Source organism: Tyto alba, unplaced genomic scaffold (assembly GCF_018691265.1).
Source record: "Tyto alba isolate M040663 unplaced genomic scaffold, T.alba_DEE_v4.0 Super-Scaffold_26, whole genome shotgun sequence".
In the NCBI taxonomy this organism is placed as follows: Eukaryota; Metazoa; Chordata; class Aves; order Strigiformes; family Tytonidae; genus Tyto; species Tyto alba.
In genome coordinates this window covers 4047221-4066850 of record NW_024881300.1, presented here as the reverse complement: position 1 = coordinate 4066850, position 19630 = coordinate 4047221, and the positions used below count along the sequence as shown (strand labels likewise).

The following is a 19630-nucleotide window of genomic DNA, read 5'->3' as shown; positions in this document are numbered from 1 at the left end:
AAGACAATAAAGACTACACCTGTTCACAAGTAAAACTACATGAAACTATTAAGCTGTATATATTTGCTGCCAGAAATACAGTCTGACTATTGAATTAATGGAAATGCCTGCATTGGCAGCTGTATCCTCAGTGAAGTGTTGAATTACTTAGTGGTTGTAGCCTGTTCCACAGACGCTATGAGACTATACATCTTCAGTATGTTAAAACATTTCACTCTGTCATATAGTATTTGGTAATTTTGATGCTTATAAAGTAGAGAAGGTAAGTTGACTTTTATATTTTATGAATAAAAATGAAATGCAAGAAGATCCACTGTTACTTGGATAGTTTATGACAGTGATGAAAAGCGAGCACCTCAACTGTCATAAGGACTTGGATATTAATTGCGATTTATATCTTTAATATGTATTATATATAGTAATAGATTAATTGTAATATAAATTACAATAGAGATTACAATTAATATGTTTTTTCAATGTGTTGATGGTGTAGTCAAGTACAAAGTAGTGCATGCAGTAAACTGGAGTATTGATTCCAAGCATATGAAGTGACTGAGCAGTGAGCACGCTCAGCTGCAATGAACTCACTCCTGGTAGAAGTTGGGAGAACTTGCCTCACATGTGATATGGTGTGAAATGTGCAGATAGCACTGTCTTCTCTGAATACTATCTAAGGGTTTGTAATTCTGTAATCTTGTTTATGAAGTCCTGACCATGTTTTCTTTCTTCGGCGTTCTGTAAGTGTGCAATACTTCACAAATTTTCAAAATATGTATCATGCTTTTGAGTGTTTTAGTCATATTTCAGATGCCATCCAAACAATTCTGGTAGGTGACAGCTTGTCATTTGGTCACAGAAACACATAATCTGTCAGTGTGTAGCATATGAAAAACATATGTGTATTATGTGCCCTGAGTGACAGTTCTGCCTCCTTGTCAAAGATAAGTCTATGGACACGTGACAATGGACAGAACCAGTGCAACAATTGCTTTCAAATAGGTAAAAAAGAACCAGGTGGTGGTGTCTTCTATATCTAGGAATAGGGAAGGTATCTGTCTGTGATGTCATTAACCAAGTACCTTGGCAGATGAGCACTCTTTTGATGGCAGATTAAATTGGTCATTTTACAGACTATTCAGCAATTCAGTTATTTGATAATTTTATTTATTACGTTATTACTCCTGTTACTGTTAATAAGATACCTCTTTCTTCCAACCCCAGCCTACCCCCAGAATGATGGATAAGAAATGGCTTTATCTGTGTCTCATGCTTTCCTCCTCTCCACTGTGAAAATCTCTTTCTTTTGGGGACCTTAATGTAGTGATAGTACATCTGACCACCCCATTTGCTTATTACCCCAACACTTCATGAAGATGCTGATTTTATGACTTTTTCTTGAACATACAGTGTTGAAGTTTAACTCACATAAAAAACACAGGGTTTTTTTAATTAAATCTCATTGTAAGACCTATTTCTAGGCTTTTGCATAAAGTTACTTCAGATTCTTTTATTAATGAGATTCTCTTCTCCTTTCACTCCTTTCCCCAAATCTGTATTGGTTATTGGAAGGGAAGCATAGATGCTTCATGTTCACTTTCTTCTGTAGATAGTCTATGTCAGTATAGGTTATAAAAAGTCTAAAAGAATACCCAAGAAAGTGCTTCTTCCTAGAGTCTTTTCATATTCAAATATCTAAATTTGATACTCTTGCTCACACTGAGGCACCAACTGAAAGCGGTTAGTATGATCCTGTGAATTATCTTAAGTGTATCGTTAAGTCTTTGAAACTGTGAAATTTCTATCTAGTAAATATTTATGAAACTGTATAATATTGGGAAGCTTTTCAAGACTGACCCATTTTATTAAAATTTTCCTCTTTAGATTCCAGACAGCTTCCTCAAGTACAAAGCTGCTGTATTAGGAAGACGAGTTATCGTTACTAGTATTTTCAAGTGATCTGTATACTTGTTTTACAGAAATTAATGTTATCAGTTACAGTGTATATAGCTCTTCCATGTCCAACTTGTCTCCCCTGAAGCAGGTTCTCAGTTGTAAGATTTCCAGAAAAAAAAAAAAAAAAAAAAAATTAGAAAGTCTGTTTTACAGTACTTCTTTTTAATCTTGATCAAGGGGAATAAACAGAGTATAGGGATGACCCAGAAACCTTTACTGAGCAATCAATACAATATAATACCATTGGGGAGGACTTGTCACTAAAAGTACATAAGAGATCATCAACATTTATGGTGTTAACAACCACAGTTACAGTGTTCTGGAGTTTAACCACCGTCATGGACGTGGCCAGCACTGATGTAGATAACGTAGCATTTTGTTAGAAGAGTGGTCAATGATGATGCAATTGAAGAGGATGGTTCTGTTATTTTTGCATTTAGGTTTGTTGTTTTTTCTTCGAATTTAAGACTTTTAACATGAATGGCTAGTGGACCAGTAAATTATAGGTTCTGTAAAGTACATCTTGAGAATCTAATTTGTATCTCAAGCAAACAGGCACTTTGCAGGGTAGTAAACCTAATGAGTCATTCATTTCTTCTTGCTTTCTTTGACCCCTGAAGTATCTGATGGGAACAAATGCTGCTTTTGTGTCTGGTAGATAACCAGACAATATTCACTAATGTCCAAAAACCTTGAAATAAAACCTAGTTTCTTTTACTGTGTTTTCCCTTATGGAGTTCTTAGACTTACACATTGATTTAAAAACTACTATATAAACTGATCTTTGTTTTCAGACTACAGTGTCGCAAATACAATCTAGAGCACTGAGAAGTGGCAGGGTATCAAGTAGTTTCTTTGTTCCAGTGGTGATGAACAAACAGGCTTTGACAGATGTATTTACAGCTCAGGAATCTCTTTAGTGATCGATACTTAATGACAGCTTGAGAGTATTTTACCTGCAGTTATCTGGCAGCTACTGTTGGAAACGGATTGCTGACAATGTTGCTTACTCTCTAAGAATAAAAAAAAAAAAATAATATAGTGATAGATGGTTGAATGTTTGGAGAAGTTGCTTGTCTTGTCTGAATCCTTCTCTTGGAAATCTAGGGAGCAGAGAGGAATAGAATTATGTCTATTTTTAACATAAATACTGAAACTTTGGTCTTAATTTTAAGAAGAGTAAATCTTTCAATGTGAGTGGACTATAGGCAAACTTAGTCTGCTAAGTACTTATCTTATTTTGATAAATAGAAATAACACCAGCTATGCTACATTAGCAAAACTGTAAAATGAAAATGTTTGCAAATCGCTGACTTTGAAGATAAGGACTTGTTTAAGTGAGACAAGCAAGAGAACTTTGAACCTCTTAGATTTTTAATAAGCTAGGCTATTGCTGTAATGTTTACACACCTTTAAAGAATCCAGAGAAATTCAGGTAGTGTTTAATATAGGACCTTTGTGCTGTACATGTGATTTGGCACTCTACTTTGTTCCGAAATGATAGAATATAGATTTTACTTGGCAGTACACTGTATCTGTAATCTGAAAGCATAGTTAACTGTGGGTCTGCTAGTAGTAGAACAGTGATATTTTAACTGTAAACAGCATTTTTAAAGTTTATTGATAACCCACAGTGGCAACGGGAGTGGCCCTAAAATTCTTAACTCAAATTACTCCACCATGGAAAAAGTTGCTTTGTTCTAGGTAGTGAAGAGCAACCACAGCAGTATTTTGGCTCTACAAGTGTTCTTGAAAAAGGACCATAGTATTGGATTGTAGTTATGAGATTCTCAGGGGGTTGCTGTGTTACAACATTGACTTGTCACAGGATATTCTGTTGGTTAATCTCTGTGAAAACTTGGGTGGAGGAAAAGATGTGGAATATCCATTGTATGGTCAGTGAGGTTTTTCCCTTTTGATGTTTCTGGAGGAGCTGTAAGTGGAAAATGTTATTTTTGTTGCAACAAAGAATCACTTTAGGAGATCGCTGAATCTCCAAACAATTAAGGAAATAACTTTCACAAGCACCTTGACATCCTAGTGGGTGTCTTCAAAAGGTTATTACTGGAATTAGTAACTATAAAGTCAGGGACATGTTCATACAGAGTGACAAAAATGAGTTCTTGTATCAGGTTTCTGAACACAGAAACCTTCTAAACAAGGAGTGCAGGAGATAATTAGACTAAAACTGAGGTAATTGCACATGTGTTTCAGCTGAGGTACCAGAGTTAGCAGTTTATCTGCAGAGGCTCCTAGGTCTTTGTTCCATAAATTACCCAGGAAGAGTGCTACAAATGGAAGGTAACTATTTGAAGTTTTTAACTGGATTATTTTTAGTGGCTCTTGTAGGCTTTGTTATTCCTTCTGTCCCACCTGTACTGCTGTGGGGCCACAGCCAAGTGCAAACAAGCAGTCTTCTTTCTGGGGTTTGTTTCTTCCTGTGCAAGAGAGGCATAGTCAGCCTGTGAGCTGGGCCCTGACTTGTACAGGTCTGAATACTGAGGTCCATATGGACACATTTGGCTGTTCTTATGCTGAACATTAGCTGTTTCCCTATCGATTCATGCAGCCTGAATCAGTTCTGTTTTAGAGATAATGGTTGCAGAAGAACCTATCTGTTAAATTAATATTGATACAACTATCACTTCAGTGATAATTTTAAATGCAGTGGCTTCTCCTGAGGATACTACTGAATGGCTCCTTCTTTACTTTTCAGTTTCCTTGAATAGCGCTGTTCTCTGAAGTCTTTAATCTTGATGTGATAGAAGTATGAGCTTTTGGAGGCTTGGTTGCATTAATCAGATTATAAAACTACCATGGTATTACTAGAAGAACATTTGTAGGTTTACAAATTGGTGCTGTTTCGACAACATGCTAGGATTTGATTTAGTGGAAGTTTTAGAACGACTGTCACTCATTATTTCTGTTTCCTGATGTGATTTGGTGCTTTACTAGTAGGTTATTACATGTGTTAATAAGGTTTTTACTCATTTAAAGATAAGAAAAACGAGAGTAACTTCTGTAAAAGATGAAATTACAAGCTTTTGTATCAGTAATTTGACAATGAACCAAGTAGAATTTTGTGATGAAAAATGTGGAAGTGTGTACAAATGTGCTCTTCCCCCATCAAGTCTGAAAAGTGAAGGAGTTTAAATAACAAAGTTTCTTATTTCTTTCAATCCTTTGATTTAAAATGACTTGAAAAAACCTCACAGTGAGCATCTGATCTGGAACCTGGGTTCTAAATGCAAAGTTAGGTGGCTTTACTGATAATACAAATGCTATCATGCTGTGTGTAAGCTGGAGGAGACTGAAATCTTTTTGTAACACCAAATTTTTGCTCATTTCTGAAGTGACTGAGCTTCTTAATCTTAAATATGTTCCAGGTAATTTTAAGAGTTAAATTTTGAACTTATGTAAGTTCTGAACTATCAGAGATCACTGGAGTTCAATGCACAGTTTACAACTGATAAAATAACTGGCGAGTTTAAAAAAAAAAAAAAAAAAACAAAAAAAAAAAACAAAAAAAAACAACAACAAAAAAAACAACCAACCAAACAAAAAAATCCCCACAACAAAACAACATCAACAACAACAAAAAATCCTCAAAACAACAAAACAAAAAAAAAAAAAAAAACAAACCTCCAAGAGTTTGTAGACTGTATTCTCTCTCTTTTTTTTTTTTTTTTTTTATTTAGAGTCCAAGGTTGTGGGTTCATGTGATTTTCAGAAGGTGATTGTGCCAACTAGCAAGTTCCCACTCTGCCTCCCTCCCACTACTTCTGTTTGAAGAAGCTGTATAGACAACTGGGGCTCTGGTAAATTAGTAGGATTCAAAAATTTACCTTTCAAAATGAAATAAAGTTAGATTACTGATCCAGTTCAATATGTATCTCCACAGCATTTGTCTCAAAAAAAAAAAAAAAAAGTGAAATGTGGAAGCAGAAATATATTAAACTTGTATCCTCCCACAAAGGTGCATCACAGTGTACCCTAAAACTTTTTAAGATTCCAATGCTGCTGAGAAGTTGAGGGTGATGGAGACAGCAAGGAAAATACTCAGAGAGAAACAACGGTTTGGGTACCCAACATCAAACTCCAAAGGGAAGCAGCTGTAACCCTAGCCTGCTAAATCTAGAAAGCATCAGTTTGATGCAGCACAGCCTCAAAAGCCATGTAGTTTATTTGGAGAACTCCGTTTTGAAAGCTTTCCAATTCGTTGATGTTTTAGGCAGCTGCACGTGCGTTGTGTGCTTACTTGCTCTCTCATGCTGATATTTTCTATTTTTTTTCAAAGAACAACAAAATCTTGAGACTTGGTTCTTTTCCTGTCTTCATGTTTGTTCTAATATTCCAAATATTTTTTCAGGAGATAATGGGAGTCTGATACAACTTATTCCATAATTTTATTAGTTAATTGCAGAAGGTATAAACCCTCTTAGAGGCCGTATGAAGAGTGGCCACAAGCAACAAATACTTTTTTCTTGACTGAGTTGATTATTAAACTTTCAGTAGTACCTCCTGGTAATTGGTATATAGTCTGCAGTGTGTGTTTTACCAAGTTCTCTTAGGGACTGTATTTTTTGTCTGTATGTACTAACTATTTTGACATAGCATACTTGGTTATATGGGGTGTGGGAAAAAAGGCTTCCAGAAATACTAAAGAAAAATTTCTCACATGCTACATACCTTTTAAACTCTTTTCAGTATCTTCTAATCCTGACATTCTCTTTCCTTTTTCAGACAGAAGACTTGAGTCCTCTTCTCCTTCAGTAGCTATAAAAGTGAATGGCAAGGTCTAGTTGGTAGCCAGTAGTAGCATTTAGGCAGTGTGCCTCGGTCTGTGGTAAGTAGCTGGAAGGATTGGGCTTACTCTGCATTCCGGTCAGTTCCCTCTTTCATTGCTGCCATCACCAGGCCTCTCCTACCCAATAACCACTGCTGGTGTGGAAGAACCAGTCATCAGACCTCCTTACTGGGGGAAGAAGTCTGCTGTACACTGAATGCTTGTGGAGATGATTGATTGCTCACATCTCTTCCTTTCAGTAAGAAGAAAGGGAAATACCTCTTGTTTCTCCCATTGCTCTCAGAAAGGTGCTTCAGGAGATAAGGCTCGTGTTATGTCAGCTGTCTCCTGAAGTGCACAGCAGAGGTACTCCATGAAGCAGCAGGTCAACAGGCTTGTAGCTTGTTCTCCTATAGGAGGAAGCCAGCAAGTGGTGCTGTTTCTTCTCCCTCTTTTCTGTGATTAGTGACAGTGATTTTTGTAGTAAAAGGTAGATGTATGGTGCTGCAGGCTGAGCCCAAGTCCATCCAGATACTTCCTAAAGACAGAGCTTTCTTTTTTTGTTCAGTCCAAACATTATCTTCTTTCTCAACTGTGGATATGTTTTATAGGTCTTAGCTAAATTCTCCAGAAGGTATAATTTGTCTTTCTTTGACCTGTGGCAGTTGATGTTTGTAGAAATATGCATGTCTTTGGATTGGTGGTAGGGGTTTTCCTGACTTCCTGTAAAGCGGAAAGAAACAGAATTGAGCTTTCTCAGATGATGATACAACCCCATATTTGTCCATCTCTTTAAAACTTAATTTGCTTTGCCTGTTGATCAGAGTAAGGTAGTACAAAATTATTTTAATAGAAGCTTATGTTTATTTGTAAATGTTCTTGTTTGGTATACAATTATATAAGTGTTCACTTGGAAATGTTCATAAATTAATTTGCTCTACCAGGTAATTACTAACTTGAATCTGACCGTTCCTCTCATTAGAATCATACGTATAAATTTGTGCAGGTAAAGGGGTAGTATGAAAATATTGGTGATACCATGTGGCTTATTTCCCTTTGAGGTTCTTCCATATTACTTTTATTACTGCATTTTGTTCTCCTCCTTCACTGGAGTGACTTTGCTATTGTATGTAAGGGTATACATAATCTGTGGATAAGACAAGCATGTACTTTAGGTCTCTGTTGCAGTAAGTCTTTATGCCTGTCTAGGACTACTAGCTTTAAAATTTTGGATCATCACATAGTGTTCGTTGTTAACTATCATTAAGAAATGCAGTGCTTACCAGTCTCAGAAAAACAAAACCAACTATCTGCAAGATTATAATGCAGAGAGTTAAAATGTAATGACTTAAAGATTGAATTTAGACTGTTCCCACTAAACATGAGAACTTGCTGATATATTTGAGGATAAAAAAATAAATATAAAGGCATTATAGAATAGCACCGGTATTATGGGGCGGGGGGGGGTCATAGAGTACCTCCCTTTTAATCAGGTGTTGGAAGGAAGAAATTCCACTCTAACAACCCCAAAAGAAATACTTAATTGAAGATTTAAATGCATCTGCATTTTGTAATTTTGGAATTTTCCAGTAACGTTTTTAGGCCAATAGCTATTCTTATTTGATTATCATTTGATAAAGAAGTAACATCATTGTCTGTATCTTACAGTGAAGTTACTTTGTTTGTACTGTGGCCAGATGGTATAGTTCGTTTAACCATAGTGTGCTCATCTTGATTTGCAGCACATCTTCATTGCCACCTCTTGACTGGCCTTTACCAAGTCATTACGGGCAGTGTGAACTGAAAATAGAAGTCCAGCCTAAAACTCATCACAGAGCTCACTATGAAACAGAAGGAAGCAGAGGAGCTGTAAAAGCATCTACTGGAGGACACCCTGTAGTGAAGGTAGGAAGTCTGGCTTTCTTGAATAGAAGATAATTTTTAAACTGTAATTATTGTTATTTACAATGCTGTGAATTATTGCCTTGTGTGAAGCTTACAGCCCTTCCTGGGTAAGATTTTCTCCCTTAAATGTAACTTGTTCCATAAAATAGTTAGTTTTAGACGTTTAAAATTAGTTTGCTACAGTTACAGTGCGCATTACAGTTTTATGCTGTATGCAGTTTTATGTTTGTGAATGGATTCACAGTGTAACAGTGTATTACTTAACATATTCAATGTGAACTTTAGGGAGGAAGGAGTGTGCATGGAGGCAGATAAGAAAAGTCATGATAATAAGATTAGTTGGAGTTATACTGAAATATGTTATAGCTTCATTTGAAACAGAAATCATCCTTTTGGTGTTGAGACAGCTTCTGAACACTATAAATGCCTCTTGTTTGTGTTTTTATTAGGGTATTTCTGTGAAATGGTACCTATAAATTCTGTTAACTTTCACTTAAATGTTTGGAGTAAATGAAACTTGACTCTTCTTCAGCATGTACCAAAGGTTATTACTCACAGTCTAATGGTAGCTATCTCCTTAAAAAGCAAGGCACCACCTAGCTTCATTAGATTTGGACTGGTTATCTGTAAGGGCAAGTAAGACTTGTTTGCTTCTTTTTTTGACCTCATTTCCATCATCTTAACAGAATTGTGCAAGCTTTATTGTCTCTCAGAACAGTTTTTATGAGTTTCAAGAAAATGCAGTAATGCAGACAGCAGTCCTCATGTGGCTAAGAGAGTGGTGGTATACTGTCTGCTCTAACTGCTACCTGCCATTAACAGTTGCTTTGGCTGGGTTCTTCAGCTAATGCTAAATATTCCAAATGCTAATAGCATCTAAAGCTTATTATTTAAATACTTTTTTGTATTGTAAATTGTCATATAGCAATGTTTAAATACAAACACCATCCAGTTATTGTTGAGCTCAGAATTAAATGTAGGGTCCAGTAAATTAGGCTTGGCTTTCATTAGAGAGCTTTGCCATCATACTCGCTTTGAAGGGAAAGATGTGTGGGTTTGGTATTGTGGGTGTAACTGTGTGCACAAGCTCTGACTCTCTGTGTTCAGATGTGTACACAAATATCTTACTCTATTCTGAGAAGACTTCTCGATTAATTAGGGGTAGTCACTGGTGTCTCCTTTAATATCTGTGGTGCCAGCCAGCTCATGCAGCTTGAAAGGAAACCCACCCCCTCATTCACTGGACATGGGGAATATCGTGCTGAGGAACTGTGGGACTTGCTAAAATGTCTTGATTTATCAGTCTGCCACATCCTTATTCACCTCTATCTTCCTTAATGGTCTGTATCTTAATCCCAAAGTAGGTTAAGATAAAATTTAACTGTTCATTTGTAAGTCAAATCAGACAACAGTTAAAATATTTATAAAACAAATAAGAAAAACAAAACAAAACAAAAAAAAAAACCAAACCCACAACACTAATCTGAATACATTAAGGTTAGAGCAGGGTTTGTCTTTGTCTTTCCCCCAAGGCCAGGGTATTTTCTGTTCTTTTTGAGTAAAATGGCAGTCAGGGTTTCAGTCCTCAGTCTTTCACTACAGAATCAGAATAGCAGGTTGGAAGGGACCTCAAGGATCATCTGGTCCAACCTTTCTTGGTAAAAGCATCGTCTAGACAAGATGGCCCAGCACCCTGAGCAGATGAATCTTAAGTGTCCATGTTTCTTCTCTTGATAGCTTTCCTTGAACTTTTTAATTCCTCCTTTTTTCCTCTTAAGACTTGGTATTTCTCCTTTCCCTCCCTCCAGAAAATGGCTGGTTATCTGCATCCTGTCTTCCTTCTTGAATGTCTTCCTTATCCTTTCATTTCCATTCTTGATCTGAGCTCTTCATCCAATTTTTGTGTTCCCTACAAAGTTGCTTATTGTTTTCCTTCTCATCACAATACCATGACCTAACCAGCTCCAACTTTGTCCTATTGTCAGGCCTACTAGATTTCTTAGCACAGTAGAAGCAAGAGTTAAGTGCCTATCAGGGAAGTCCGTGCTGCAAATTAGAGAAAACTGAGGATGCCTGGACTAGACTGGAATCTGAAAGTCGGCTGGGCACGTTTCTTCATGTGGAGCATTGTGTTGCTTTAGTTGGTGGAAAACAAGTAGACACGACTTTCACATGCCAAGGTGCTGGCACTGTGTTTTAACACACATCATTGAGAACAGAAACTTGAGAGATTTTAGCTGACAAAATAAATCTCAGCTGAGCTTTTGCAAATGGCATTCAATTTATTTTTTTGTTTTCATTTACTGTTTTTTTTTCCCCTGGGTACTTCTGCCTTGCACTAATATTTGCATTACGGGAACTTGTTTTGCTCATTTTTATAAGATTTGACAAATATATGTAGGCTTTCTTTTGCTTACAGAACTGGATGCTTCTAAACTGCATTACTAGATGCAAGTTAGAAAAAATAGATCTGTCACCTATGCAACTTAAACCAGTGATTTTAAAAACTATTTATTTGCATTGGAATTGTGAATTACCTTGCTATGACAAGAACGCTGTTTTGAAAATAGGGATAGTATTTATGTGTTTGACAGTCTCGTGCTTAACCACATGGATTGTGTACTATGCCTCTCTAAATTAAAATGAATACAAATGAAAATCGATATTCTGTTTTGCAATTTGGTCTCTTCCAGCTGGATTAGAAATTAGTTGTTGTGCTTGGTGGGAGGAAGTTGTTATGAAACAAAACATTGATTTGTATCAACGTTTTACTCGCTGCCTGGAAAAACAGTATGCTAAGGGCCAGGTTTGAAAGGTAGATGCTAAATAATAGTGAACAGATGAAAATTACTTTATTTAAATACAAAAGTGAAATCTTTTCCAGCACTTCCAGAGGCGTATTACACAAATCCATTTCACAATATGCATCACTATTTGTTTCTGACTTAACTTTTCTTTTTGGTGCTCTTAGTTTTATACCAGTCGCTTCCATGTGTGTGATCATTGCAATAAAATACTCTAGCATTTTATTGTGTGATATGACTGTATGTTAACCAGTGTCACAGACAAGAAAGAATGTGGGTGAATAGAAAAGAATAGAATGTTTCAGCTGGAAGGTACCTACAACAATCATCAAGTTCAACTTGCCACTTGTGTGGGTGCCTGAAGGCCTGTGTGCTTTTGCTTCCTATACAATTTAATTTGCTCTTGAACATTATTTTATAGTAAGCTAGAGTATTTAATTTCCGAACTGTGAAACCTCTACAGTGTTGCGTCTACAGTTGATGTATTATTTAAAATAAAGATTTTAAGATAGTATATAGCTTCAAGTCATTAATCTATTAGTGAATGTCATTAATCTATTACTAATACTATACCATACCTGTTGCTAGGAGACTAAGCTCCTGACAAATTTGGCATCAGCTCTTGTGAGTATGTTTAATCAGCTTATTTCCAAATGTGAGGAAATGAAATGAGTGGAGCATCATGCTTTGCTTTGTAAGTCTACTGACTTGAAGGAAGGAAATGCTGTAATGAAATTCTCTTGTTTTCAGCTTTCTAAAGCAAAATGTTCTAGACAGCAGGTACCTATCATTTTAATCTCCGCTTTCATGGGAGTATGTTCTAGCTAGTCCGTGTTATTTCAAACAATTTCTTTTACCTTGGTAGAGAATCTGCAAGATAATGCTGGCAATTTTTACAGGGAATGAATACATAACTTGGCAGAATGGCTAGCAAGGAGAAAGGCAGCATGTTGAACCATTGTTGTTCAAATTATGTGGAAGCTTTGTATTGTACTGTCAGGAGACATAAAAAGCCTCTGAGCACTGTCTACCTTTACCATTCTAATTCAGTAAGTTAAAGTACTTTATAAATGGGTACACTAAGCCTTTTAATCAAATAGCTGCCACATTTCATGTGACTTTAGATGAATTACCATTATTGCTTGAATTTCCCACCTTTCCCATAGGCCAAATTGTATATAATAAAGTAACATTTACACTTAAAATTTGCTAGAATGAGTTTTTACTGAGATCTAAAATAGCCAGGGTTTTTCATGAGACTTCACTTGGATCAAAAACACAGAGGCATTTTAGAGCAGGTGGGCACATGATAAGGATCTCCCAGGGATAGTTTATTTTTACTTTTGTATGACTTTTTTCTTTTTAAACCAAACTTGTTTTGTGTACTGTGTTTGTGCTATTCATGTCAACTTCTGCAGTTTTCTTCAGTACTTAAAAGTTAATGGTATCTTTTGGTAGTAAACTCCATAAGCTGTCTTGTGCACAAGAAGTAGTATTTCCTTTTTATCTTTTTGTCCTGTTATTAGTGAAGAAGGTCATCTACATGATATTCTTCTTGATAACCATACAACGTGATGTACTGAGGGACTGTTGAGCTAACAGCTACTTGTTAGCACCGTTCCATGTGCAAGGAATATCTGTCCTGTGACCATTTACCATAGTGGGAATGAGTTCTAGATGTGGACTATGATAAGGGTAATTTAATCTAAAATTGATGATGTATTGGCAACAGACACTGTATAGAATCCACTTACGCCCCATGCATGCAAGACAAGTTTGGAGTGGTGGTAGCTATTAAGAACTTGCCTGTACCAGAAGTATCTTTTTGCCATAAAACAAAGGATTTAAGGATAGAATCATTCATCAGTACCTCTGCCGTAAGCAAAATTTCTTACTGTAGTTGTTTCTGCAGTAACAGAGGAGGGGAAGGATTGTTTGTAATCTGTATGGACAACTTAGCAGTATAACAGCTGAAGAAAGGTGTAAGATCAAAAAGGGCAGAAATGTTAAATAAAAACTAGTTGATTTAAATGGTTATACACTTCTAGTCACTCACAAGCAAACAGTAACCTCCTGTGTGAGGTTTAATGGAGAGCTGTGAAAGAGGGATTGAATGTCAGCTCCGTTTAAAGTGATTGCAGAGCTTGAAGTCATGGCTGAAGAGCTGCAGTGGAAGAAAAAGTAAACTAATTGACCTAAAGTTAAACTAATTTTGAACTACTTGGAAAATTCTGAAACAGGAATGTGTTCTCAAAAACCCTCTCAAACTCCACCTGAGTACTGGTGGAAGAAACTGTAACATACAAGAGAGGATCTAACCAAGGCATGTCAGAGGTGATCTGATAAAAATAAATTAGCAAAGGATTGTCTAAATGAGTGTATGTTTCCTGGCCTGTAATTCTGTGGCTGTTACCTTTTGGCAGGGCTTCTGTGTGGCTGATACATGTAACTACTTGAATAACAGGTGTAATATCAGAGTTGTCCCTGTTTTCTAAGCCAAATAATAGCATGCTTTTTCCATGTTTCATGACCCTTCGCATTCTCCCTGCCTTTCACTTTTCAATTTTTATTTTTGTTTTGAATTCTCCCCTATTGTACATCACCAGAAAGCGGGCTGTATCCCAGCTCTAATTGCCTACTGTTGTTTGGTGGTGACAACCCACAAATAAATCCCAAAGGCAGAAGGTAAATCTTGGCCTGGGTGAACCATGTAGTGGGGCTGTATTGGGAAAAACATTGACCTTTGGATGATGATCTAAAAATACCTATCTTTCAAGAACAGTTTGATAACTATTTAGGCATCTTCTGCTCCAGAATCCCTGAGATAGAAAAAGCTATATTGATATATCTGCTATGTTTGAGTACTCAATGTAGAAAATGAAGTAATTAATATGAAAAAATGTTAAAAATGGCACACTGGATGACAGTTGTGCTTTCACAAAAATGTGGAAAAGCGATGATATTTTTTTCTACCAAGTAAAACTAATTTATGGGGTGTTTTTTCTATAGGTTGTGCTGGAATAACCTATTTCTATCCTGGAAATGGTTGTTCAAACATTGTCCATAGCATAATTTAGCACTGGGGCTTGACATTTCCGGAATAGCACTTTTTTTTCAATAATATAAAGCAAACTGCAGATGGATTCGGTATTGTGATTGCTAGTTAGATGTGACTGGCAATTCTGCGCTCTGTGAAGTTGTACTATTAGTCTAACACTATTTCAGCTATGAATTGATCTCCTTATTTGGGTAGTGTAGAATGGGTCAGGACTCTGAGCTAAAATGCCTGAAATCAGTATTTAAAACACTTTCAATCCTGACTGCAAGTAGGGAGTGTGTAAGAGTGAGGTTTCAGAAACAGAAATCCAAGTTTTTAAACCATGAAGGATGCTCTGTATGTTGTGTAAACGTAGGGTATCATGACCAGTAGGGCACTGATATTTGCAGTTACTTGTTTGCTTTAGTCCTCTGCAGGACCCGTTTGTCTTTGGTGACCTTTAAAATTGGACTTGTGCCACTACCTAATAGTTTATTGAAGTTTGTTCCTTTTATGTCTCACTATTTTTTTCAGAACTGCAAAGGTCTGTACTATTTTAAAGTCTTCAAGTCGGTTTATTCAATAAATTTGTTTAGCAAAAGAGGAAGGAGGATGCTTTTTTGATACATATGCACTTCCCTTCTCAGTTGATGGGAAGGTATATCAAATAACCAAGTGACAGAAAATAGTACTGCACTTCAGGAAGGGGAAGTAGATGTTGGTTTTTGTTTCACATATTTAATTGTAAAATCAGACATTTAACTCTTCGTAACATTACAACATTTGCAAAATCAGAATGAAATAATGAAAAAATTCCCATGTGCTGTTTAGACTTTCTGAGCCAGTGGTTGGTATTTGCCTAATAGATCTGAATGGAGTTTTCTTCCGTGATTTTTTTAAGTTTCCTTGAAACAGTCCATTGCAGACTACAGGTCAGCATGCATTGCACCTCTGCAAGGGATGACTGTGGTCAGTCTGACTTTCAAGAACTTAGCTGAACTCTGATTTCTTGGTTTTAGATATATGGTTTGTTTTAAAATTTTCACAGCTTTGTATGTTGATAAATTGTTGATTTGTTGATAAATGTTCAAATGCTGATAAATTAATGATAAATTGTACCACTGGTCTTAGTCATTTTGTATCCTTTATTTCAAATTATATTAATCTTAAAGCCTTTGGATCTTTGTCATCCCTTGCATTTATTCCCAGGTCGTTGTTAGTAGGTGTGCTGTGCAGCTTGGCAGAGTAGCCCTTCAGCTTTTAAACTGCCAGTCTTCAGAGTTCTGTAGGAAAGTTGCTGCACACCACTTGAAAGTGAAATTCCTGTGGATAAATGTCTGAAGAAAAAGTTTGGTTCTTCAAAGCCATGCACTGATGCCTCTTTGATATTACTGTGTGAAAGATTCCAAGCTTGTGGGTTGCATCTCTATTGTCTCAGAGGACAAAGTATTTCAAAGGCATGGTTTGCCCTTTTTTTTATTTTTTTTTTTAATGAAATTTAGCCTTAAAAGAAATACTAAAAACAAACAAACAAACAAACAAAAAAAAAAAAACACACAACAAAAAACCCCACAACAACAATAAAAAAACCCACAACAATAAAACACTGTGGAAGTGGACTGAAAGTTCTTTCCCTTTAGGATTGTTCAGGTTTCATGGTGAATTATACCATATTGTTTCTCATACAGTCTTCCAAAATTGAAGTAAAAATACCTAATTCAGGAGAACAACTTTATCTTTTTTTACCTCCTCATAACAAGGCCTCCATTCTCCTCTTTTGCCTTCTTTTCCTCTTAACTTTGGGGGGTGTTCTAAGGAATACAGAAGTCACTGAAATGTATCCAGCTGCCATAAGACTATCGAGGAGGAAATAACTAGTTACAACATGCATTTCATATCAGTGTGTCAAAAAACCTAGGAAATATCTGTCTGAAGTAAATGCTTAGCAAATGCTTTTAGTTCTTTACACAGCTGTGTTTCCTTCCCCGTTCTTCATGTTTGAACTGAAGATTTTAATATGGATACTGGTACATTCGGTGAAGATAGAGTTGTTAACTTCAGTGAATGAAAGACTTGATTATCCTAAACTTTTCCCCGATGTATCTTGTATTTCAAGACTATGCCCTATTTTTAGGGAGGCCTATTTGTATGTAAAAGCTTTCTTTCTAATCAGCCTACTTTACCAATCCAGTAATGCCATAAACAGTGAATTAATTGTGCAAAGGTGAAAGAGCACTAAAGTGTTGATAGTCTTCATCTTCAATTAACCAGCAAGGAAAAGGAACATGAAAGATGAAACATGAGAGTTAAACCCCAGTGAAAGTTGGGTTAAACATGCCGATTTCCTAATAAATGCTGGAAGGTTTGCCAGGAAAATTACTTTAAATGTACAATCAAATGGGTTCTGGCACTGTCTGAATGTCATTACTGTCATAGTATTGTTTGATTGCGGAGCATAAAACTTGGATAATGAAATGATTTTCTGACTTCCCCCCCCAAGTTTTAGTTCCTTTTTTTTTTTCCCCTTCCCTCTTAGTTTTCAGTCTGAAAGTGTAGGCATGTGAAACCCTGCTATCACTTCTGGATTCAGTGACACTATTAGATATTGGGTTTTTTGTAAATAAACAAAGGGCATTTGGTTCACAAAAGCAAACTATTTCAAAGTATACTAGTATTGCCTGATAAGTACCTCTTTACTGTGAAATGTATATTTTCTGTTGGATATTTTTCTCAAGTCTTGTTGCAGGTCTTAAATCACATCTTGTGGATAAATAACATTTACATTTGAACAGAGATTGGTAGTACTTGGGCTGAATCAATAAAGGGAGAATACAGAATCCTCTTCATTTCAAAAAGGAGGGGAGGTAAAACTTCTCAATATTAGAGACTAAAAAAAAAAAAAGTCTTGTTGCAAGCTTTCTTTTAGATAGAGCATGGCACTGATGACATGTGAGTCAGATATGGCCCCAATATAATTTGCATGTAAACTAGAAAAATGCTAACCTCTTTTTTTTTAATGTGACCTATTTGCTTTCCATAGCAAGGAAAAGGTTTTCACCACTACCACAGAATTCCAAGTTTAAATGCTGCTGTCTTCAGTGATCAAATTAATCTATATGGTCTCTATAATGCTACACATTTTTTAAAGTATTTTTCATATGTGCATTAAGAACATATGAATGTTTTTTTAATATAAAATACAACTTCTTGATGATCCAAAAAGTATCTCCTTAATTTACTCTCTTTGTAGTTATTTGCCAAAAATTGTAAATTAAGTATTGTCATGAATGTCTGAGTTTACTGCGTGCAGTATAGTAATAGGGCTGGGACTGCTTTGGCATGAAGCCCTTCTGGCTTATCCTGTAGTGACCTTCAGTCTTTAGCCTTCCAGCTTTAGTTTAACTTACGCATGCACTGACCTTTGCTATGGAAACGATATAGAAACACAAAAACAACTTGGCTGAGTTTCCTCTGCAAAGCAGTGGGTGGTGTGTCAGTATTCTATTACAGAGGAGGGTTTCTAGAGGTCAGTAGTGACAGTGTGCAGTATCTTACTAGTTGTCTACAGCACACTGTTCGCTACTCCTGCGAAAGTGGTAATTTTTTTTTTTTTAAGTATAATAGTGACTTTTTTTAGTGTGCAGCTCTAGGATTGCACATTAATAGAGTAAATGCTGGAAGGTGTACTTGAAAACACACCCAGTGTTCAACCAGTAGTTTAAGTGACTGTCTTTCTGTAAGTTACTGAATCTTGGGCAGGCTGATATTGTAGCAACTTACTGTAATGCATCTTCACTGTGGTGATTCTGCAGCATTTGCTTTGTCAATTTAAACACCATCTGTCTTGAGACACTCTCTTTCTTTGTATACATTGTATATTCTTTACTGAGATGAACTAAAGGTACAGGTATCATGGCTTCATTAGGTGTTTGAACAGAACATAGTATCTATTCTTTCAAGTCAATTATGCAGGTAATTTTATTGAAGAACAATTAGCAATTTTTTTATATTGACTTAACTGCTTGGGCTGTTCAACGTGCAGAATTGTGTGTGAAGCAGATGAGGTAATCAAAAAATATCATCCCATTGTCAGTGAAACTAAGAACAATGAGCATTATTTTGTACGACAACAAAACTGTACTTAAAAAAATGTATTTTAGATTCCAAAATATGTCACTCTTCCTGACTTGAAGTTGATTTGGAGTAGTAGGTCTCCTTCATTATTCACAAGATGGGTATTGCATCAGTAATGGCAATTTAGGCTCCAAATAGCATCTTTCTTTTCGGGGAGAGATGACACCATTCCTAGGAGATGGAAGGTAGTTCAGATTCTGTGATAGTTCAGTCTCCAGTGGGGACCAAGTGTGGTGGACAGAAAGTTCTGCTTTGCTTACTATGTAAAAGTTTTGTGTAGTGAGAGGCATCCAGGGGATTATTCATATAATGAACTTCAGAATACTTTGATACTCTTCAGCAAACTGCTGAATGCACCTGTGGGTAAATAAGGTAGGAATACTTTCAGGTGAATTAACAAAGTAATCCAGCATTGCCCTTTCTTCCTGGGAGTGGTATGACATGGGCTGTCTTTAATTATGCGGTGCTAGCTAGGCACAGCATGTTGGCTTCACTGAAGGCTTTGAATGATTATGTAACAAAAATTACAGGGGACGTGCAGGCATCTTCTCCACAAGCTATCGGATCGCTTCCTACCTACCCCTTGGCTCACTGGCCCCTGCAGACTCTTCTCTTTAGTTACAGACATGCAGCAAACTTTCAATTTTACTCTTGCAGAATCCATGTCATGCCTGGAGTTGTCAGCTCACTTAGACAAGGTTTAAGGGGAAATTGTTGTTTCTAAAGCACAAACTGGTATGATAAAGGTTGGGGAGGTTTTGTTAGTTGTTTGGGTTTATCAACATTATCTTCTTGACAGTGCCCAGCTGCCTCACTTTTAGCTAGCACATAAGGCTGTCTCTTTAGCATCTGTAGCCTATTAAGCTTACGGTCTTTTTGCTGTAAATATGGCTGTTGGAAACAGGAGGACACAGCAACCTGCTCATTGCTTGCTTAAGACTGATATATTTCCTTTTTATGCATGCCTGTCACTGTGATCAGGACCTGAATTACACTCTGTAATGTGAGAGA

The 19630-nt window shown here is 36.4% G+C and overlaps 1 protein-coding gene across 3 annotated transcripts in view; it reads left to right on the top strand.

Moving 5' to 3' along the window:
• Positions 1-19630, top strand: part of NFATC3 (nuclear factor of activated T cells 3) — a 72701-nt gene that overhangs the window by 19913 nt on the left and 33158 nt on the right. For all 3 annotated transcript variants that reach the window (XM_042797425.1, XM_042797424.1, XM_042797423.1), the window contains exon 3: positions 8482-8644. In XM_042797425.1, the coding sequence (XP_042653359.1) occupies positions 8482-8644 (163 nt within the window). The remainder of the gene's footprint in view (positions 1-8481; positions 8645-19630) is intronic.